The 24194-nt window shown below is 37.7% G+C and overlaps 1 protein-coding gene across 4 annotated transcripts in view; it reads right to left on the bottom strand.

Moving 5' to 3' along the window:
• LOC106874433 (mutS protein homolog 5) overlaps positions 1-24194 on the bottom strand; it is a 246330-nt gene that overhangs the window by 5773 nt on the left and 216363 nt on the right. For all 4 annotated transcript variants that reach the window (XM_052970104.2, XM_089356478.1, XM_052970105.2 and 1 more), the window contains 14 exons: positions 23301-23372; positions 21997-22053; positions 20776-20848; positions 16466-16575; positions 15183-15263; positions 13711-13756; positions 13193-13234; positions 11631-11727; positions 8384-8473; positions 7055-7181; positions 5075-5227; positions 3718-3792; positions 2465-2605; positions 1153-1290 (listed from right to left, as the gene is read on the bottom strand). In XM_052970104.2, the coding sequence (XP_052826064.1) occupies positions 1153-1290; positions 2465-2605; positions 3718-3792; positions 5075-5227; positions 7055-7181; positions 8384-8473; positions 11631-11727; positions 13193-13234; positions 13711-13756; positions 15183-15263; positions 16466-16575; positions 20776-20848; positions 21997-22053; positions 23301-23372 (1302 nt within the window). The remainder of the gene's footprint in view (positions 1-1152; positions 1291-2464; positions 2606-3717; positions 3793-5074; positions 5228-7054; positions 7182-8383; positions 8474-11630; positions 11728-13192; positions 13235-13710; positions 13757-15182; positions 15264-16465; positions 16576-20775; positions 20849-21996; positions 22054-23300; positions 23373-24194) is intronic.

The following is a 24194-nucleotide window of genomic DNA, read 5'->3' as shown; positions in this document are numbered from 1 at the left end:
GGCTTTGGTCGGCCTGGGGCTATAGAAGATACTTGCCCAAGGTTCCACGCAGTGGAACTGAACCTGGAACCATGTGGTTCATTAGCAAGCTACTTACCACACAGCCACTCCTACGCACTATATATATATATATATATATATTTACAAGCATGACTGAGGCATAGATGTGGATGTGTGGTTAAGAAGTTTACTGCCAATCACATGATCAGGTTCAGTTCCAATGGATGGCACCTTGGTCAGGCCACCTAAAACCTTTTAAGTGGATTTGGTAGATATATACTGAAAGAAGTTCATCATATATATACATGTAAAGATATATATATATATAGGCACATAAAAAGCATCATCCGAGCATGGTTGTTACCAGTGCCACCTGACTGGCTCCTGTGCTGGTGACACATAAAAGTACCATCCGAACGTGGTCAATGCCAATGCCACACAACTGGCCCATGCCAGTGGCACATAAAAAGCACTCACTGCACTCTCGGAGTGGTTGGCGTTAGGAAGGGCACCCAGCTGTAGAAACCTTGAAAGATCAGATTGGAGCCTGGTACACCCTCTGGGCTTGCCAGTCCTCAATCAAACCGTCCAACCCATGCCAGCATGGAAAGTAGACATTAAATGATGATGATGACATACACATGTATATATACATGCACACATATACACATAATGTGTGTTTGTGTGTGTGTGTGTGTGCTAATGTCGCCTTGCTTTGACACTGCATGAGTTGTAAATGAATGTCACTGCCATACAAGCAGTGTCATTCATTTCCAATATTCTGTGAAAACATGTCTGGCCATTGGAAAATATTAATTTACTTGGAAACAGGTAAGGGTTGGTAACAGGAAAGGCAACCAGCTGTAGAAAATCTGACTCAATAAACTCCATCTGATCCATGCAGGCATGGGAAAGTGGATGTTAAAACAACAATGACAACGGCAGTGGTGGAAATGATGACTATGACAACCCATTCATTCAATCACAAATACATTTGAGGCAGGGTACCAAAATACAACAGATATCACGACAAACTATCCACATATTTAAATATATCTGTGAATGCATACCACCATGCAAGTGAGGTAATCATTATCTGAGCACTAATATAAATACCCTATGATCAATTATCACAGAAATATACGAACTTACCATTTTGCCACGCTCCACAATTTCCACAGGTAATCCAGCTTGCAATGCTGTTTCATTGGCGAAGCTACAGTCAGAGAAACCTTTGGTGATTTGGTAGAGGAAGACAACTTCGTCTTTATTGCACAAGGTCTCCATTGTCTGTTAACAGAAATGTCCAATGACAATGAAAGTCAAGTTGTCATTTTAAATATTTGAATCTAACAGCATTCTGAATACAGAAGCATATTCCAAGTACAACAAGATACAAGTATAACTAGCTGTGTAGTGTGTGAGTGAGTATGACTTGGTAAAATATACCATGCTTATACTAATGGTTTTTAGGTGTCTATGCAGTTGTGAGCAGACATTCATGTATTCTTGGCCCTTTAGCCCTTGATTAAGCAGAACATCCAGGATGCAACAGTGTGTGTATGTGTGTGCATGTTAGCGTGTGATTATATATATATATATATATAAATATATAATACAAATAATATGTGAGTATATGCATATATATGTACATGTATGTACAAACCTACATCTACATGTATATATAGATGCATATTTGGGTACAGGACGTCACAAAAAAAACGTGGACAAAATGAAAAACAGAACATAACAGAGCACAGAAAACAAACAGGCCACATAGAGAATATTTCCTTCATCAGCTGCCCCTATTCTAAACTAAGCGTTTCAAAGAATTAGGGCAGGACACATGGTTAGAATAGTTCTTCCCGCGGAAACAAATTAAATTAAATCAAATTAAATTTGTAATGCAGAGGAATAATGGCAAACAGAAAACATGACAGGAAGACGAAACAGTGATATATATATATATATATATATATATATATATATATATATCATTAGTATATCATAACTCAAAAAGAGAAGCAGACTCTAAGTTATAGAGCAGTAGAGTATTTAGATAAAGATAGTTATGGCTGGTCTATGGGGTTACCTTGGGTTTCGTGAGATGCTGAAAAGCTAAATGTTTTATGGATGCAAAATCTGGGATAACCCCATAGACTGGCCATAACTATCTTTATCTATGTATATATGTGAAACTGAGTCATTGATTCAGTTTGCCAGGAGTTTATATATTCTTATTCAACCAATGTTTTAAGTTAATAATAATTTAAAGTTTTAAAAATGTCTACATTTTAAGAAAATATTGGGTATGGATATAAAGATCATATGAAAGATGACAAAAAATATGAGCACCCATTTCAAGAGTTCATCTCTGATGATCTCACATTTTAATCATCTATGTTATATATTCTTTATAACGAAACTGATGACTCACATTTAAAATTAAACAGGAATTCCTTACCAGATATTCAAGTGTTGGTGAAGCAGGTAGCAGTTTCTGTTCTATAATGTCGTGAAAGTTGGTACTGACCAAAACATGTGGGCATTTCTCCATGGTGAGCCAGTAACGGAGACTGGCACACAACAATGTCAAACCATCAACCTGTTGGTGGAAACAACTGTATTTCATGTCACAAGGCCAGCAAATTTGGGGACAGGGCAAGTTGATTACATTGACTCCAGTTCTCAACTGGTACTTATTTTATTGACTCTAAAAGGATGAAAAGCAAAGTCAACCACATTGAAATTTGAACTCAGAATACAAAGACAGATGAAAATCTGCTAAGCTTTTTGCCTGGCATCTTTTTTTTTAATCTTTTTACTTGCTTCAGTCATTTGACTGCGGCCATGCAGGAGCACCACCTTTAGTCAAGCAAATCGACTCCAGAGCTTATTCTGTATAAGCCTAGTTCTTATTCTATCGGTCTCTTTTGCCGAAACACTAAGTTACCAGCATCGGTTGTCAAGTTATGTTGGGGGGGGGGGGGGGGACACAGACACACAAACATATACACACACACATGTATATATATATATACACTACGGGCTCCTTCCAGTTTCCATCTACCAAATCCACTCACAAGGCTTTGGTCAGCCTGAGGCTATAGTAGAAGACACTTGCCCAAGATGCCATGCAGTAGGACTGAACCTGGAACCATGTGATTGGTAAGTAAGCTACTTACCACGCAGCCACTCCTGCGCCTATAGCATGCTAACAATTCTGCCATCATGCTGCTTTGAAAAGCTAGAATATATTGGAATGAGTTTCTTGATGATGTGTCCTGATCCTTGGAAGGATGTGTACTCAATGCTGTAAGCGAATAAAACATTTGTAAATTTTACAGTGCTCCCACTGACATACAGTAATGAACCATTGCTACAAAGCGGTAACAATTTCCATAAATGTAACTTAAACAGTAGACATACAAACAGGGCAAATCTACCTATTTCTCCATAGATTGTAAAAATGAAAGATGAGATGGTCATGGTAGGGATGCTTTTGATTATAGGTCTGCTAGGTCAGTACTGACCTGAGGTTAATCAACAACAATGATGACAATGATGATGATGATGATGACAACGACAACGACTAACCAACCAATTAACTAACTAATTAATTAAATGACTCACTAATATTCAGGCTAGCTAGAATGACTAATATTATAAAGACTTCATACTTTGCACTACATTTAGCAGAGATGAAGTTAGACTTACCGATTCTGTTCCTTTACCAAATTCATCAACAATGACCAAAGATCGACCTGTTGCATGTCTCAGACAATCTGACATCTTTGTGGTGCCAATATAGGGATGAAAAAAAGAAAAAGAGACAAGACAAAATGTCAATAGTATGAAAAGAAGTGATAAAATGACAGAAAATGTTTCCACTATAAAAACAACTGAGTCAATGAGGAAGATTTTATGTGCTCACTGTAGCTAGAAATAGCAGCCAAGTCTCCTTCAAACTATAACTTATCATTTACAAATATAAAAGGTTGATTGGATAGATGTAATTATTGGATAGACATATGGACATTGGATAGATGTAGTCTTAGATGCACTTCTTTAGTTCGTTCCTTGCTGTACTGTACATCGGTGAATTTGGCTGGATGGGACCAGAAGCATAGCAGTTGCTCTTTGCGAAGAGAGTGATGGTGCCACACTCAATCCTTTTCTTCATTTCTGGTGAAAGGGATGATGATACTCATATGGTTCTCCACAATCCATCACACAGCATAACATAGCTGATTGGTGGGGTGGGGGAGAGAATAGACTGGCAGCAATATCTAACGAGCAGTTTATTTCTCAACACTGGAAGGATGGAAAGTAAAGTTAATCATGGCAGGAATTGAGTAAATACTGCAAGGCATTCTAGCCCTAACCAATGCTCCAACAATTCTACTAATCTGCCTCCTTTTTACATACATCATCATATATGGGATGGGGAATGCCCATACTGTCCAGCCTTGAATGAAGAACCATCCTGATCATTGAGCAGCTCAATCAGGGCTGACCTGGGGTTAAATGACAATTAGAAATAATGGTTTTCTGCCTGGTTTAATCATTTGCTGTTTTATAAGAGAGGGGAATGGAGTAGTGAAAGAGTGATGCATTTTCTAAAGAGATCAGAATTACTGGCAATGTGAGGAGGAACAGTTCCACAATATTCATGGTACTAAACTATATCTGCTTCTCTCAACTTAAATCATTGAAGATTATAACATTATCTATTCCATTATCACTCACCACTATCAAAGTTAAAGCAGCCTCTATCCAGCTGCCCTGTGAGCTAGGATTAGCAACAAATTACAGCCTGTGATCCAGCAAAGAGAAAGGACATATTGGAAATTGAAGTTCGCATTGTACTTCATCTAGTAAAAAAAAAAATGAGATGGTCAAAGCTTGGTCTCAACAATAACAAGTACAGTCCACTTATTCCTTTTCAAATTTGTTGCAAAACATTACTTGCACCACTGCCAACACTATTATCTCTATTGCTGCAGTCACCTTACTACAAGTTCTCTATATTATAAGAGAATTATAAAGTTAAAAGAATAAATGACCAACTCACCTGGTTAATATCAAGCATGAAAGTTGACAACCCAACAGAGACACTTTCTTGAGACTTAATACGAGTAAAGATCCTGTCAACAGTACAAACAGTGCTGGGACTTTCAGCAGGAATGAAGCTGCCAATGTAGGACATGTAAAGAATGAGGGCTACCTATAATATAATAACCAAGAATGACAATGACAAATTCTTTATATGACATGTTTAAGAAGCAAGCAAACATCGTAAATAACGGTGAACTTCTGCATATGAAACTAAATTTCAAAAGAATAAAATCTCTAACAAACTGATCTGTTAATATTACATTTTTTGCCAGAGGCAAATATATAAGTTACCAGCCAGTGTCAAATGTCCTAAGGGATAAAATACTGGACTCTCAGCTAATAGGCCATGAGTTCAATTCAATTGCAGTTCAGAAGTTTTGTTGTTTCGGTTAGAGAGAGATCACTTCATTCTACATTGTTTCCATTCACCTAGCTATCATGGATCAGTTTAATCATGACAACATTCGCAGTTCATTTAAGACTGTTACTTGTAATAAATTTATATTTGCCTCAATTCATCTAGTTGACAGCATCAGTTACTAGATTATCCTATATCACCTGGGAATGTTAATTGTGAAGGACAGAGAATCTATCCAGGTGATATTTTATATCCCATTTCCTTAATACTACAAAACCAAACTTACATTACAGCTCTTAAAGGTTCTTCAGATACATAGAGACATTTATATTGTTTCAATAACTGATAACCTCTGATTACTTGAATAAAGATTATCTGGACTTCCATCAGCTCAGATAAACGAAGATATAATGCAAAGAACACACAACACCACATGACATACTATCAAATATGTAGCATTGCATTTAGTATTTTCAAAGGGATTAATTGTCTGGTAAGTAGAATGGTAACCTCAATGGTGTAGGTGGTTCAAACAAAAAAAGGCACCAAGTATATGCTCTAAAGTGGTTGACATTAGGAAGGGCATTCAACTGTAGAAACCATGCCAAAACAGAAACGGGATCACAACACAGTCCTTGGACAGATTGGATTCCGTTAAACTGTCCATGGAATATGAAAAATGGACATTAAAAGACGATATACACAGTGAACAATGGTGCTAGACAATGTATTAACTTGTGCAAACTTCAACAGGGTTGCAATCTTCAGAATTTGGAATTATCAAGTAAAGTAAAATTTTAAACTGTCAAATCTGAAATGTGCCTGATGGACCTACATAACAAATTAAATTTGTCTCACCTAATTAAAATGTATGCCTGGAAAAATATAATTTTTTTTTTTGCAAATCATGAAAATTCGCAAATTTTAACAGGACTGGAGTCATAAAAATTTTCTATTTTCTATTTTCAAGGCATAACAAAGTTTAAATCATTAAATGCAAAAATGTGATGTTGGTCTGAAATAATATATTAAAACATGTCCCAGCTAATTGAGATGGGGACATGTTCAGAAATTTGAATTTTGACAAATTCTACTTTGAAAATTCACGGAAATTTGGAAATTTCATACATATTGAAGTAATTTATTTCGGCATATTTTATAAGAGAGAAAGAGAGTATTTTTGAATATTACAGTTTGTACCTTGCTTGGAACAGGCAAAAATTAAAAATTCTAACAAGCACATGCAAAGGGGGAAAAAATATCAGTTTTCACTTGTAGTAAATGACAGACCCAAATTCAGGGGTACGCCTCACAAACCATGCACAGTTTAACATCCCCACCTGGCCTCTGGGTGCCTTTAGCAGAATTCACTTTATTGCAAGCACCTGATTCACCTGACTTGTTGTTTTCTTACTGACATTGACTCGCAGATATTCAGGTTAGACATCAGCCACATAAATCTTACTAGTCATGGAGGTTCTCCAAAAGTCATTGGAACTTCCCATCCGCCTCTTAACAAGAAGAAAAGAAAAAAAAAAACAACAGCATGCAAGCAGAAATTAATAAGCTATCTCTCACCTGTTTCAGGTATACACTTTTACCAGATGCATTTGGCCCAGTTAATATCTTCAGTTTTGGATGCGGTCCACCACTTGTGATATCATTGGCAACATATGGACTGGATACAATCTCCTGCAATGGGTGCCTGGTGTATGGACAGTGGCAAATAACTTAGTGATGTACATGTCTTTTCAGATCATCAAACACTCCAATCCACATCACTGCCACCACTAGCAACAACAAAACAACATTCCACCAACACCACCCCTTTAACGCACTCCACAAGCACAACCTCCAGTATTAGTTCTTGCTTTCATTCTCCTACTTCTGTTGATTATTCTCAGAGAAACGACTCCAAATTTTGTTTTCTTAACCATTTTTAACTAAACTCCAAGCCAACTGGAGAAATTCCATTTACCTCTGTTTTGTTTCTTGACAAAGGGCTTTTGTTTAAGACATTTGATGAAGTCTATTCTTCTGACAGTATAAATTAACCACTGTGTTGTGCTATGCAGGTGATGCTTATCATTCCTTAGATCACGTGGATTTATTATCAAGCCCTTCTCACAAGTTAAACTGGATTGTTTGTTTGTTTGTGTGTGTGAGTGTGTGTGTATTTATCTTTATTGTTTGAGTTATTTCTTTCAGCTCTTGTTTAAATTAAGCAAATTACTGTAAGCTATAAATGTTTTGTACATTGTTTAAGTATCTAGGCTTCAGGATTCAAAATAGGACAAATGCTGTGTTGATGACAATAATGAGGCAGAAACATGTCAACAGCTGTCCTTTTTGTCTCTAGACAACCAAAGTGTTTTTTTTTTAATGGTGTGTCAATTTTGAGGATATTTTTGAGTTTTGAGATTATCTCCCCTTGTCAATAAGTGTTTGATCACAATTTCCACGAGAAAATTTCAATAAACCAAAAAATAGCTTGCATAGTATTTATATATTTTTATTAATCTTATTATTTACATTTGATGGATATTTGTCCTCATCTTATTTGTTGTTAACACGTTTCGGCTGATATACTCTCCACCCTTCATCGGGTGTCTTGGAGAAATTCGAACCTGGGTTCTCATTCCTAAGGTATTTTTTGATGTTATCATCATTATTATTATTATTATTACATCGAAAATTACCTTAGGAATAAGAACCCAGGTTCGAAATTTCCCCAAGATACCTGATGGAGGCTGGAGAGTATATCAGCCGAAACGTTAACAACAAACAAGATGAGGACAAATACCTGTCAAATGTAAATAATTCCTCATCTCTTAAATATAGAACTATATATATTATATGAGAGAGAGAGAAGATTGAAAGAAAGCTTTTAAAGTTTTGAATACCTACCTGCCAGTTTTGATATCAATTACGTTTTCAGAGGTGAATGCTGGTTGGACATAGCCAAATTCTTGAGCACAAAGACTAAGTGCTATAAGACTGCTCAATTATACAAAAATTAACACATATTAAAGTAGGTCACATCGATAGAACTTTTGTAATTAAATTTCATATACCAGTTGCAATTATTTCACTTCACTTACATTTTTAAAACATTTTTTTTCATCCATTTGTGAACAATAGCACTATTGGTTATAGGGTTTTCATAGATCAATCACTGATTTATTGCATTTCCAATGAAATAAGTTACAAGAGATTGTTTTTGCATTTTGGACAGACAGAACAAATACAAGTTCTTGATTACTGGGATCGGCTTGAGAAGGTCTCCAATGCTGTGCAAAATATTCCATCAACATTGTCCAAATGATATTGGCATCACCTTTAAAATTCACTCAAGACTTGGTCCTTATGCAATCTGCCCACTACAAAAGTCATGCTTGCATCACATAACATTACTAAGACAGAACTATTTTACCTCAACTGGTCTTGCTCTCTTTAACATTATGCCAAGACACATAAGGGAAGGAAAAGATCTCATAGTACTGAAACGGTTCCTGGATGAATTCCTCCAACAAATTCCAGGTAAACCACCGACATCCAGATGTATCTCTACAAACAATATCTCTTTGCTGAAATGGGTCACAGAGCCCAAAGTATGACTGTAACAGGAAACAATTAATTGTCTTATGGTACTCTTAAGTTAGTCATCACCAAGGCCAATTATGGCTGAAACCTAATTATATGAGGTAATTTTGGTGTGATGTACCAATTTATCAGATATTATGTATATCTTTCATCAGTGTATGTATGTATATATGTACATATATATATATGTATGGGACAAAATGTCAGGTCAATAAGCACTGATCACTCATTATCACCATTTAACGTCCGCTTTCCATGCTGGCATGGGCTGGACGATTTGACTGAGGACTGGCAAACCAGATGACTGCACCAGGCTCCAATCTGATCTGGCAGAGTTTCTACAGCTGGATGCCCTTCCTAACGCCAACCACTCCGAGAGTGTAGTGGGTGCTTTTACGTGTCACTGGCACGAGGGCCAGTCAGGCGGTACTGGCAATGGCCATGCTCAAATGGTGTTTTTTACATGCCACCTGCACAGGAGCCAGTCCAGCGGCATTGGCAACGACCTTGCTTGAATATTTTTTTGTGTGCCAATAAGGCGACGCTAGTAACAATCATGCTCGAATGGTGCTTTTTATGTGCCACAGGCACGGAAGCCAGTCAGCTGCTCTGGCAACGATCACACTTGAATGGTGCTCTTAGCGCTCCACTAGCATGGATGCCAGTCATTGAATTTGATTTCGATTTCACTTGCCTCAAAAGGTCTTTGCAAGCAGAGTTTAGTGTCCAATGAAGGAAAGGTACGCATAAGTGGGCTGGCTACACCCCTGGCATAGGCCTTGGATTATGGTCTCACTTGGCCTGCCGGGTCTTCTCAAGCACAACATATTTCCAAAGGTCTCGGTCACTAGTCATTGCCTCGGTGAGGCCTAATGTTCGAAGGTTGTGCTTCACCACCTCATCCCAGGTCTTCCTGGGTCTACCTCTTCCATAAGTTCCCTCAACCGCTAGGGTGTGCCACTCTTTCACACAGATATCCTCATCCATTCTCGCCACATGACCATACCAGTGCAGTTGTCTCTCTTGCACACCACATCTGATGCTTCTTAGGTCCAACTTTTCCCTCAAGGTACTTACACTCTGTTTAGTATGCACACTGACATTACACATTCAGCGAAGCATATTTGCTTCATTCCTTGCAAGCTGATTAGTTGGTTTTAAGCTTTTTCCATCCAAGGGGTTTTAATCCGAAATTTACATGCTGTTATTCAAAGTTTATCTATTTTGAGTTCCACCACTAAAAACGATTTATATAATAAATATTTTTATATTGTCTCAGTGAAGAATATCAAATACTTTTTTATTATTTCTTAACCAGATATTTTCTCAAGGACTCAGAAACTGAGACTTTCTCAGGTGGAGAAACAGAAGATGAAGAAGTGACATGTGTTACTGCAGTAGAAAACAATACATCTAGATATTGAGTCCTCAGAGAAGATATATACACCTGCATGCTCACAACTGAATGAATTCTGTTAAAGGTACTCAAAAACAGGCCAGATGTAAACTAAGCAATGGAGTAAGTCTACCACTCAAGTTAGTTTCACAGCATTCATTTTAATTGTCGCATATCTATATATGTATTTTTTATCTAATTAACCAAACACGTTTTCAGTACATTGTAGCTTTAAGACTTAACCCAATTAATTTATGTTGTGACCTCAAAACACTGAATTAATTGGTGGGACTTTGTCAAGTTATCATTTAGGTCATAACTAAAATACGTTCCCTGTTTGATCATTCACTTCCCTACCATAGGGGAGATGAGAGAGATTATATTTAATATTTCTAACACTATCTAAGAAGAGAATTGATAAATGCTTTTAACAATGTCAGTGTTACAGGTCACAGGATATATAACTAGGCTACAGATTCAATTCTAGAACAGACATAATGACACTCGCTGTAACAGATCAGTTACTATGGCATTATAACACTTACTTCAATGCCGACTGTGACACTTACTCTTTTACTTGTTTCAGTCATTTGACTGCGGCCATGCTGGTGCACCGCATTTAGTCGAGAAAATCGACCCCAGGACTTATTCTTTGTAAGCCTAGTACTTATTCTATCGGTATCTTTTTGCCGAACTGCTAAGTTACAGGGACGTAAACACACTAGCATCGCTTGTCAAGCGATGGTGGGGGGACTAACACAGATACACAAACACACATACATACATATATATATTCATATATATGACAGGCTTCTTTCAGTTTCCATCTACCAAATCCACTCACAAGGCTTTGGTCGGCCCGAGGCTATAGTAGAAAACACTTGCCCAAGGTGCCAAGCAGTGGGACTGAACCCAGAACCATGTGGTTGGTAAGCAAGCTACTTACCACACAGCCACTAACTCTAATTATAATACTTATATGACCCTTACTATAACACTGTAACACTTACTATGACACTATGACATTTACTATGATCTTTACAAGAAGCTTTACTTTAACTTTTACTATGCTCCTTATAATGATACAATGTTATTTACGATGCTGGCAAAATTGTAGGTGTTTGTTGCACCTGGGTTAGGGTCAATAGAACTCACCAATCCAGTTCTGCTGCAGAATCCATGACATTAAACAATACTTGACAATGTTCCAATATAGTGTCCTGTAGTTGATGCATTATTGCTGTTTCATGGTCTGTAATAATGATAAAGGAACAAGAGGAAGATATTTTAATGAAATGTTAAACATGAATAAACATTACATGCTTGCCTGTCGCTATCGATATAATGACTGCAGTGAGGAAGATACGTGTTAGCTATTCAATAACACATGAAGACACACAGCATCTCATGTAGTGGAATCATTTCAGTGACCCAATTGTAGTTGATGCAACAAAAATTTTGACACCAAATAATGTTTAAATGAAGTTAACAGTTGTGGCTGTGTGGTAAGAAGTTTGCTTTCCAGTCACATAGTTTTAGGTTCAGTCTCACAGCATGGCACCTTAGGCAAGAGTCTTCTACTAAAGACTCAGACCAACCAAAGCCATACGATGGAAGCTGAAATAAGCCTGTCATACATGTTTGTGTGTGTGTGTGGGGGGGCGTCCTTATGTCCCCCCCCCCAACCACCACCACCATTTGACAACCAGTGTTGGTGTAACTTTTGCAGTTCAGCAAAAGAGAGCAAGTGAAAAGTACCAGACATAAAAAAAGGACTGAGATTGAACAACAACAACAACAACAGCAACAGTAACAACAACAACAACAACAACACCACTATCACCTTATCATCAAATTACTTTTAAAACAAACCTTAAATTTTAATTTCAGCACACAGTCTCAGATCAAATCACCTGCCTGACGAGCACACCTCTGAAACTATAGCTAGAAAGTCTTGTGTTTCATACAAAGTGGAGTGTTCTGGTAAAAGTGGCCAATGTAACAGGGCACTTATCAAATGTGATTTTAAACCTCAATGGCATTTTATTATTGCTTTCTGCTTATATCTTCTTAATGTTTGTAGTTGCTGCAATCATGTGATTTTTGAGGCTTGTGTGGCACCATGAGTAAATGGTTACTGCTATAGCCTTGGGCTGATCAAAGACCGAAATTTGAAAAATGGAAACTGTACAGAAACCTGATGTGTACATGTGCATGCATGTGTGTGTTTGTCTCCCTATGTATTCACACTGACATTGCTTGAGCAGTGGAGATGTTTGCATAAACAATGTCTTAGTAGCTTGATATGTGAATACATGGAATTAAGAACCTTATTCGAAAACAGGTAAGGATTGGTGACAAGAAAGAAATTTTGGTTATAAAATCCTGCTTTGTTCAACTTATGGAACAAAAAGGAGGTAAAAAAAATTATGATGGATGATATATTTGTTGAATAATTGCAGTTATAAATGTTAAACAGCTATATAAAGCTTGCAGTCCACCCAAAATATGCACTGCCCTGGATTATAAGGTTACATGTTTGTGTGAGTGTGTGCTTATATTTTACATAAACATATGTATTTAAGTGTTTTATATATATATATATATATATATATATATATATATATATATATACACACAGAAGGAGAGAGAAAGAGAGAAACAAAAGGTATTTGGTAGTATACAAAATTTGCTATTAATATCAAATCATTCCTTACCAGTGATCTCACATTGTGTGTCACCTAAAATCTTGTCTAAATCTGAAAATACAAGATTATCAAAGAATTAGCAGAATAAATGGCCAAATCAGAGGAAGAAGGAGATCTGGAGTAGGGAGAAAGGAGAAAGCAACTACAAGGCCTGGTCCAAATGCTTACAACAGAGTGTGCACTGCAAAAGCCATCTAATAATTAAATGTTAAACAGGGCAATGGATAAAGTCTACTGTTAGGAAGGGCATCCAGCTGTAAAAACCATACCAAAGCAGGCAGTGGAGCTTGGTGCAGTCCTATCGCTGCTCAACAGCTCCCATTAAACTGTCAAACCAACACCAGTATGGAAAACAGATATTACAAGGTGATGATAACTACGCACAACCCAACTGTGTTGGGTTGCATGAGTCCATGGTAATTGTAGACTAGTAACTGTTGCATTCTGACAGAATCACCCTTGCTCATCTTAGCTGTAACCATAAAAACAAAAACAACAATAAAGAACAAAAGTTTACTGCAACTCACTTCTAGTGCTGGCACTTTTGTAGTGTATCATGTTATTGGATAAAAACTGTAATAAACAGAAATAAAAGATTTACAAAAAAGATATTCCAAATAAACTCTATAAATGTCATAAAACAGTAGAGAATAGTTTGTGCTGATATTAAAGAGTGTATATTGTTGTGAGTGAGGATTAGGGCTAGGGTTATTTAAGATATTGTTCTTTATCAAAGAAATAAAGAGAGGTCTGTTGAAGGTTGTATAGAATACTGGAAAGATTGTGGAAGATACTGGTTAGATGACCAGGCAAAAGAGAATAGTAGTGGGGAGTTGATGGTCACAAGATAGATTTAGACAGTGAAGAAAAGACAAAGGTGGGAAAGTAAAGTAAGAGTATAATGATATTAAACAATGTTTTTGAAAAATATTCTCAGAATATGAGCTGTGTGTGAGTGTATTTGAGGCAGATTTTTTTTCATGGCTTGGTACCCTACCTGTCGCCAACCCTCACCTGTTTCCAGACAAAGTAATATGTCCCCTATGGAAGACTGGAAATGAACGACATGGATTGTATGATGGTTATGCTCATCTACTATCATCACATGCTCACACAAACAAAAAAACATGTACACACACATGCATATATCATCATCGTTTAACGTCCGCTTTCCATGCTAGCATGGGTTGGACGATTTGACTGAGGACTGGTGAACCAGATGGCTGCACCAGGCTCCAATCTGATCTGGCAGAGTTTCTACAGCTGGATGCTCTTCCTAACGTCAACCACTCCAAGAGTGTAATGGGTGCTTTTACGTGCCACTGGCACGAGGGCCAGTCCAGTGGTACTGGCAACGGTCACGCTCGAAATGGTATTTTTTACGTCCCACCTGCACAGGAGTCAGTCCAGCGGCACACACACACACATGCACTGCTGCTTACTGTTGCCTGCTGCCACTGTTGTCATCGTCGTCGCCGCCACTAACACCACCACCACTGTCATTATTTTTATGATTATTCAAGGTGGTGAATTGGCAGAATCGTTAGCAAGCTGGAAAAGCTGCTTAGCAGTATTTTGTCTGTCTGTCTTCATGTTTTGAGTTTAAATTCTGCCAAGGTCGACTTTGCTTTTCATCCTTTTGGGGTTGATAAATTAAGTACCAGTGAAACACTGGGGTCGATGTAATCGACTAGCTACCTTCCCCAAAATTTCAGGCCTTGTGCCTGTAGTAGAAAGGATTATTATTATTATTATTATTATTAGTAATACTAAGGCGGTGAGCCAGCAGAATGGTTAGCACACCAGGTGAAATGCCTAGTGGTATTTCACCTGTCACTACGCTCTGAGTTCAAATTCCACCAAGGTAGACTTTGCTTTTGATTCTTTCAGGGTTGATAAATTAAGTACCAGTTGAATACTGGGGTCGATGTAATTAACTTAATCCCAAATTTCAGGCCTGGTGCTCATAACAGAAAGGGTTATTATTATCAATACTTACAACAAATTCAAGTCCTGGAATATGGAACTGTGCCTCTGATGTCAAATTATCTGAGCAAGGGATTGCTAATAAATAACCAAGCTGTACAATAAAATTAAGATAATTGAAGTAAATTCGGCAATTTTCTTAAATTATTGATAAATAAGTATACATATATGATATTTTGGCCACAAAAAATCCAAATTATTGGTTGGCATTATTGTTACAGTTCATTTCTCATAATAAAGCTTATTGGAAATTATTTAAGTTTTCCCTATCAAAAATTCAAACTAATTGCTAAAAAAGTGTCAGGGGTCATTTATTTAACCTTTCTACATTCACATTACTCTACCAAATGTAATACTTATTTATTCACATTGTTTTTTTATTATTAATAATGCATTATTTCATACCTTCAGGATTTCAATGTTGTGATTGTTTATTTTCAGACTGACATTGTAGGGTAGGTGTGAGAGGTTGGATCTGGCCAGTTTGAACACAAAACAGGTCGAATATTGGGGCCAGCTAGGGCCAGTTGAAATGCTAAAGGGTTCAATCAAAACAGCTCTCAGGTTTCATGATATGTAAATTAGTGTGTATGTGCTTGTGTGTGGAAAAACTTGTACTTGTGTAGTTAGTGTGCAGGTTACCTTAATATACATGTGTGTGTGTATGCTTCATTACTGTCTAGGTATGTGCATGAGCATATGTACATGCAATCTTGTGGATGTGTTCAACCCAGGAATGGCAAATGGATAATCCATGGAATGTTTTACTAAGTTTCACGATACCGCTAATTGACTACATTTGAGGGTGCAACGTACTTTGTATTGTTTTTTCTAGTAGAATGCCAGTATTTCTGGGCCTCTATGTAAATCTGTTGTTACATAGCCCTCTGTTCCTATGATAATCAGCACAAATGTTAAATCTACAGCCTGGATATAAAAGCTGTAAGTTTCTCACTTGTGTGTGTACGTGTGTACATATATGTATGTGTGTGTGTGTGTGTGTGTGTTTTGCTGATGAATATATGTATGTTTCAGCAAAAAGACAACGTACACACTAGTAAGAAAACTAATAAACAGGTGCATTCAAACAAAAAAACACATTGTTATATTTATTTGACCCAACCTCCACAAATGTCATTTGTCGATCTTGTTACAAGGAATGTAGTGAACCAATAACTGGTTCACTGGGATCTTATAGCAAACGATGCTATCATTCATAAACGGCTTTTCATTAATGCAAAACAAAGCTAAAAAGTAGCAAGCAGCAACAAAGTGAGAAGCAACCACACAACCAACCTGTGGTAAATATACAACATTACATTCTGTTATGTCTTCACTGAGACGATTCAGTTCCTCCTTAGCAACTTCTGTCATGAACGATGGTAAACCATTGTAGGTTCTTTTCTCTGAAGAGTAATCAATAAAGCAATTAATTAATATATTTATCATTATTTTCAGCTTCACATGTAGTGCAATAATTGCCAATACTCTCCTCTAACGTATTTTTAAAGTGGAACATAAAGACCATGTGGTGATGGTGATGATGATGGTGGTAGTGGGGATAGGGGATGCTGGTGATGATGATGATGTTGATGATGTATGCCACATATATCCTACAGTCAGGTTAACTGTCATTCATGTAACACTGACTCACTACACATACATGTGACAATCCCCAAAATGTCACAAATGCATCTTACATTTTCTCAGTCACACACACACACACACACACACACACATATACCGCAACAATACATCTCAACCACTTTTTTGTTACACATACCTCTTCAATGCCCCCACCCACAAAAATAAAGAAAAAAATCATGTAGCCCAACATGAATGGAGAAATTTAGCATGTAACTATCAGAAGGAAATCAACTACCAACACTCTGTGAATTTGGTAAGAAAAATGTGAACTTCCAGAAACTGTTATCAGGAAAGATTGATTCAATTCAGTTATTTCAATTTATGGTCTTTTCTCATGACTAAATCATTTTATAAATAATTGAAACTGGTGACATATTTTGATAAAAGTGTAAATGTGCAGACATAAGCTCACTCCCTCCATCAGATCGACATTACCTGTACAGGTGCAATGGGTGCCACATGTCAGATGTCGAAATGATCGCACAGCAATGTGAAATGAAGTGCTTTGCTCAAGAACACAACGTAACACCTGGTCTAAGAAAACTGAACCCACGATCTCGCAATCACGAGTGAAACACCCTAAGCACCAAGCCATGCGATGGCTCGGGTTCAGTCCCACTGTGTGGCACCTTGGGCAAGTGTCTTCTGCTATAGCCTCAGGCCAACCAAAGCCTTGTGAGTGGATTTGGTAGACGGAAACTGAAAGAAGCCTGTCGTATATATGTATAAATATATATGTATGTGTGTATATGTTTGTGTGTCTGTGTTTGTCCCCCCAACATCGCTTGACAACCAATACTGGTGTATTTACATCCCTGTAATTTAGCGGCTCGGCAAAAGAGACTGATAGAATAAGTACTAGGCTTGCAATGAATAAGTCCTGGGGTTGATTTGCTCGACTAAAAAAGCGGTGCTCCAGCATGACCACAATCAAATGACTGAAACAAGTAAAAGAGTAACCAAATTCACTGACAAAGCATTATTTGGCCAGGAGCTATAGTAGAAGACACTTGCCCAAGGTACTGCACAATGGGACTGAACCTGAAACCATGTGGCTGCAAAGCAAGCTTCTTAACCACACAACCAAACCTTGTTTACTTGGCAGGATAAACAAAAATACAATAAGTTTCTCTTAAATTTGTATAAATTAAGTAGAGGTAGGACAGGAGAGAAGGGAAATTGGAAAGGTGTGCTAAGGTTGAACTAAGAATAAGTGGGCTGGTTTAGCAGAGTAACTGGTGGAGGTCAGAACCAAATTGACAAGGGACAGTAAGTAAACTTGGCTGTTTGGTTCAGAAGTTCACTTTGGATGACATCTGTGACATGGCTGGAATGCATGGGCAACTGCTGGTCTTCCATAAACAACTTTGCCTGGACTTGTGCCTCAGAGAGAAACTTCCTAGGTGCAATGCTATGGTCATTCATGACCGAAGGAGGTCTTTACCCTTTTACTATAACCCCAGGCGACCAATCTTTGTGAGTGAGTTTAGTAGACAGAAACGGTGCAGAAATCCAGTGTGTGTGTGTGTAAGTTTTTGAGTATGTATTTATTCCCCCGCCACTTGACGACCAGTGTTGCTTTGTTTACATCCCCATAACTTAGTGGTTTGACTAAAATGACAAATGGAATAAGAACCAGATTTAAAAAAAACAAAAAGTAATGGAGTTGATTTGTTTGACAAAAACCCTTCAGACGTTGACTCAGCATAGTTACAGTCCAATTATTGAAAACAAGCAAAAGATACATGATAACTCATCAAGTTTGCAGTAATGATAAATGTGTCATTATTTTGATAACAAATTTAATTGAAATAATTACACTCACAATGGTAGTTGCAAATAGAGACAACAACAACAACAATAATGAGGTTTCAAATTTATGCACAAGGCAATCAAGTTCAGGCGAGGGGTTAAGCTCAGTGTTCAACTGGTCCTTTATTTATCGACCCCCAACAGGATGAAAGGCAAAGACGACATAAGTGGAATTTGAACTCAGAATGCAGGGATGGATAAAATGCTGCTACATTCTGCCTGGTATGCTAACAATTCTGCAAGCTCGCTGCCTTAATGATAATCATTTCTATTACAGGCACAAGGCCTGAAATGTGGAGGAGGGGGGGGGTAGTCGATTATATCAACCCCGAAAGGCAAAGTTGATCTTGGTGGAATTTGAACTCAGAATGTAGCAGCAGATGAAATATCACTGAGCATTTCGTCCAGCATGATAACGATTCTGCCAGCTTGCTGCTTGGATAACAAGAACAATAATAATAATAATCCTTTCTACTGTAGGTACAAGGCCTGAAATTCTGGGTGAGGGGACTAGTCGATTACATCAACCTGTATTTCACTGCTATTTAATTTACTGACCTCAAAAGGATGCAAGGCAAAGTCGACCCCGGCAGAAGTTGAACCCAGAATGTAGCAATGGGCAAAATACCACTAAACATTTCGCCAGACATACTAATGATTCTGCCAGGTGACCGCAACAACAACAACAACAATAATAATTATTATTATTGATAATAATAATAACAATAATAATAATCATAATGGTTTCAAATTCTGACACAAGTCCAGTGATTTCAAAGGAGGGGGGGTGTAAGTCAATTATATCAAACCCAGTGTTCAACTGACACTTATTTTATAGACTTCAAAATTATGAAAGGCTAAGTCAACCTTGGTGGAATTTGAATTTAGAACATAAAGACAAAATGCAACCAAGCACTTCCCTCAGCATGCTAATGATTCTGCCAACACACCACTTTAAAAAACAAAAAAAAATATTAATAGGAACCCGGACATAGTCTTAATTGAGAAGAATAGGATGCCGGATACAGTTTTAATTGAGAAGAATAGGAAGCTAGACATAGTCTTAATTGAGAAAGAAAACAAACTATGCTGGATCATAGATATAGCATGCCTAGCTGACAACAAGGTGTGCGATAAGGAAGAAAGAAAAGTCGAGAGATATGATAGGTTAGCTTGGGATGTTAAGCAGTTGTGGTCGATGAAAAAGGTAGCAGTAGTACCAATAATTGTCGGAGCCCTGGGAACAGTGAGCAAAAATCTCGAGAAGTATGTGGAACAAATAGGGGCTGCAATAAGGGTGGAGCACTTGCAGAAAACAGCACTGCTTGGAACCGCTCGAATACTCCGGAAGGTGGTCAAAAAATAAGAAGTGTTACCTTAGTTCACTGGTAGGAACAGCTGACACCGTAGTACATCTCCAGCGTTAGAAGCTGTGCAAAGGCAATAATAATAATAATAATAATAATAATACCCTTGCTACTCTTGGCCTCCAGAGGATGCCCGATACTAAGGCAGTTGAAATAAAGTTATAATGAAAGGAAATCATAAATAATAATAATAATAATGGTTTCAAATTTTGCCACAAGGGTAGCAATTTTTGGGGAAGGGATGAGTCGATTACTTCGACCCCAGTGTTCAACTGGTATTTATTTTATCGACCCTGAAAAGATGAAAGGCAAAGTCAACCTTGGTGGAATCTGATTTCAGATTGTAACGACGGGTGAAATACCCCTAAGCATTTCGTTCAGTGTGCTAACGATTCTGCCAGCTCTCCACTTTAATAATAATAATAATATTGAATCCATTCATGAATTTATCTATTTATTAATTTTTTTTTAAAAACATATTTTACCTGTGAATTTGTGTGTGTAAACTGGGAATTCATACAATGAGTTTCTCTGCCCTAGGTGTACGGAAAACACTCGGCGAGAAATGGAAGAAAATTTGAGGAAAGAAGAAAAAAAAAACAACGTAATAATAATGATAAAGATTTCTTTATTAACCACAGGGGTTTACATGACGAAAAACATTATGGACAGCTCAGGACAAAACAAAAAAATGTCTGTGCCTATGTGTAAGTATGTGTAGTTGTAAGGGTTTTGCATGTAAACAAGGCTAATAAAATTAACAACAAATGAGGACCTTACTGTCATCCAAATTTTGGTCAACATTGGCTTTCACAACAAAGCGATTCTGGGCTTTTGATTCTGCGAAATCGACCTAAAAAAATAGCAAATCACTGATGAATTTTCACATAGCATAATATTACGTGGCAATCTGTTTTGCTTATGCGAAATATGTGGAGAATGTGATGGTGATTTGAATGATGATGGACGAAGATTTGATGCCACTTACTTTGTCAGCATTGAAATTACTGAGATTAAGAAACAGAAGCGCTGACCATATATTGTCGTAAGTTCAAAATCACAATTATTGGATTGAATCTCTCTGATCAAGGTAGATAACTCCACTCATACATCACAGTTGAGTGGTCAGCGGTAGGAAGGGGGAGGGAGGGGGAATGGAAAAGGCTCAGACATGGTTATAAGCCTTAGAAGCTTGCTTTGCAACTGCATGGTTATGGGTTCAGTTTCACTGTACAGCATCTTGGACAAGTGTCTTCTATTATAGCCGATGGTTAATGAATGTCTTGTGAATGAATTTGGTAGATGGAAACTGTGTGGAAGTCAGTCACATGTGTGTGTGTGTGTGTGTGTGTGTTTGTTTCCATCATCACTTGACAAGCAACCTTCTCAGAAATTGAGACTGATGGAATAAGTACCAGACTTAGAACCCCCCCCCCCAAAAAAAAAACCGGTAATAATGGTGTTGATCCCTTAAAGTAAAACCCATCAAGGTAGTGCCCCAGCATGGCTGCCGTCCAATGACTGAAACAAGTAAAAGGCAAAGGCCCAACACACACGAAAGCAATGGGAATATAAATGATAGGCCTGGGATAGAATAAAACAGCTATAGTGGGGATTGAACCACTGTATTCCTCCTTACTAGACTACAATAACCACCAAGAGAATATGGTGCTTATTATAGACTGAGCTAGACAGAATAATTGATCATGGATTAACAGTAATTTTCAATAGTAGTAAGGTATATTTTTCAGTTAAAAAATAAGTAATTTTGGGAAAAAGTATCAATATCGACCACTATGATAACCATAGCAACAGAAATCAGATTATAGCAATGTTAAAACTGTTAAAACAATAACACCATTGATTATTGATATAACAACAACATTGACAAGTATTACAATCATAATAACAACAGCAACAACAAAAATAGCAACAAGCCAGTCGCAGCAGTGACAATAACACATCAAAGATTGCAGGGTCAAATTAAAAAAATAAACTTACTATTTTGTTAATCAAAGTAGCAATTCTGTGAAGATCTTCTGTGAATGTGGAACTGATCTAAAATACACAACAACATATTTTAGGATATAACATCTAAAACACACATTCATTACAATGCATTCTATTTCTAGATAGTACAAACTAGTCTAATATTCTGTATAGAAGAGAGTAGTTTCTAGCAGCACAGACCAGTTTCTGTAAAGTGCAGACTATTTCTTACACACTATAGTCTAAATTCTATATAATATAAACTAGTTTCAATACATGCTGGAATGGGTTGGACGGTTTGACTGAGGTCTGGAGAGCCAGCGGTTCCACCAGGCTCCAATCTGATCTGGCAATGTTTTTACAGCTGGATGCCCTTCCTAACGCCAACCACTCCAAGAGTGTAGTGGCTGCTTTTTATGTGCCACCGGCACAGGAGCCAGTCAGGCGGGCCTGGCATCGATCACATTCTGATAGTACTTTTTACATGCCACCAGCACGAGAGCCAGTCAGGGAGTACAGGCATCAGCCACATTCAGATGGTGCTTTTTACATGCCACCGACACAGGAACCAATCAGTGGTTAACAGGCTTCTTTCAGTTTCCATGTACCAAATCCTCTCACAAGGCTTTGGCTGGTCTGAAGCTATAGTAGAAGACACTTGCCCAAGGTGCCATGCAGTCGGACTGAACCTGGAACCATATGGTGGGGAAGCAAGCTTCTTACCACATAGCCACGCCTGCACCTATATATATATCATCATCATCATCATCATCATCGTTTAACATCCACTTTCCATGCTAGCATGGGTTGGACGATTTGACTGAGGACTGGTGAACCGGATGGCTGCACCAGGCTCCAATCTGATTTGGCAGAGTTTCTACAGCTGGATGCTCTTCCTAACACCAACCACTCGGAGAGTGTAGTGGGTGCTTTTACGTGCCACCGGCACGAGGGCCAGTCACATGGTACTGGCAACGGCCACGCTCAAAATGACGTTTTTTACGTGCCACCTGCACAGGGGCCAGTCTAGCGGCACTGGCAATGACCTCGCTCAAATGATTTCCTAACGTGCCAGTAAGGCGATGCTGGTAACGATCACGCTCAAATGGTGCTATTTATGGGCCACTATCACGGAAGCCAGACAGCTACTCTATGTGTGTATGTATGTATGTATGTATGTATGTATGTATATAAATGATCAGAAACACAAACTCTCAGCTCACTCTTCAATATGTATATTCAAATTTGTTGGTAATATAGGAGTATTTGACTACTGAGTACAACAGAATATTGTTGAGATATTATAAAATGTTTACCTTTTTAAAGACAGAAATTTGTTGGTCTTGTGCTTTACATATGTCTGCTAAGTAAATTGCATGGTATACTGTCTGTCAAGAGAGAATATATGTTTGTCAAGCATAACAATAATTTATTTTGCTGTTATCAAGGTGCAGGTGCAAAAACAAGGTATATTTAAAAGAGAATTAAAAGTGAATATCCGGTGGCAACTAAACCTATGTCTCCTAGTTGATGTTGTGTACTATTGTCCTTTGTTAGTTACAAAGGATCTCACAAGCCAGTGAGAAAGCTCTAAACATCAACAAAAGAGCCTCTACATTTGCCAAACAACTTTCAATAAATAGCAGCTAAATCTCAAATTACATTCCTACTGTCTTAAGAAAAAAAATACCCGTAAATATGGTGCTCCAGCATGACTGCAGCTGTGTGGCTGAAAAGTATAAAAGAAATAAAAGTACAAAAATACAGGATGGTGATGGCTTTTAATTATAGTTGTGCTTAATTGGGGTTGACATGGAAATCAGAGGCAACAAGATTCAGCAGTCAGAATAAGCCAAGTGAATTCTCACCATTTGGTATCATATCCTACTTGATCTCAGTCTATTTTTACTTCCTTAGACATTTTATTTATAGAAAACTATTAAGTTTCATTCATCAATTGAATCTGTTTCTTTCATTTCTTAAGTCTTAAATAGGTGGCCTTTAACAACTTGGACCATTGCAGGAATGTATATACAATTTCATGTGGGTGCATGTGTGTGTGTGTGAGAAAATGTGTGTGTGTGTGTATACACACGTATGTCAAGCAGTGCTGTCATCAACATAGCATTCACCTCTCTGTATTTGTTGCATTGTTGTAAGGATTAGACGAATTCATTGAGGCAGATTTTCCCATGGTCGGATGCCTTTCC

The sequence above is a fragment of the Octopus bimaculoides genome, chromosome 8 (assembly GCF_046866305.1).
Source record: "Octopus bimaculoides isolate indiv1 chromosome 8, ASM4686630v1, whole genome shotgun sequence".
In the NCBI taxonomy this organism is placed as follows: domain Eukaryota; kingdom Metazoa; phylum Mollusca; class Cephalopoda; order Octopoda; family Octopodidae; genus Octopus; species Octopus bimaculoides.
The sequence above is the reverse complement of the archived record's forward strand: the minus strand, read 5'-3'. Positions and strand labels throughout refer to the sequence as shown.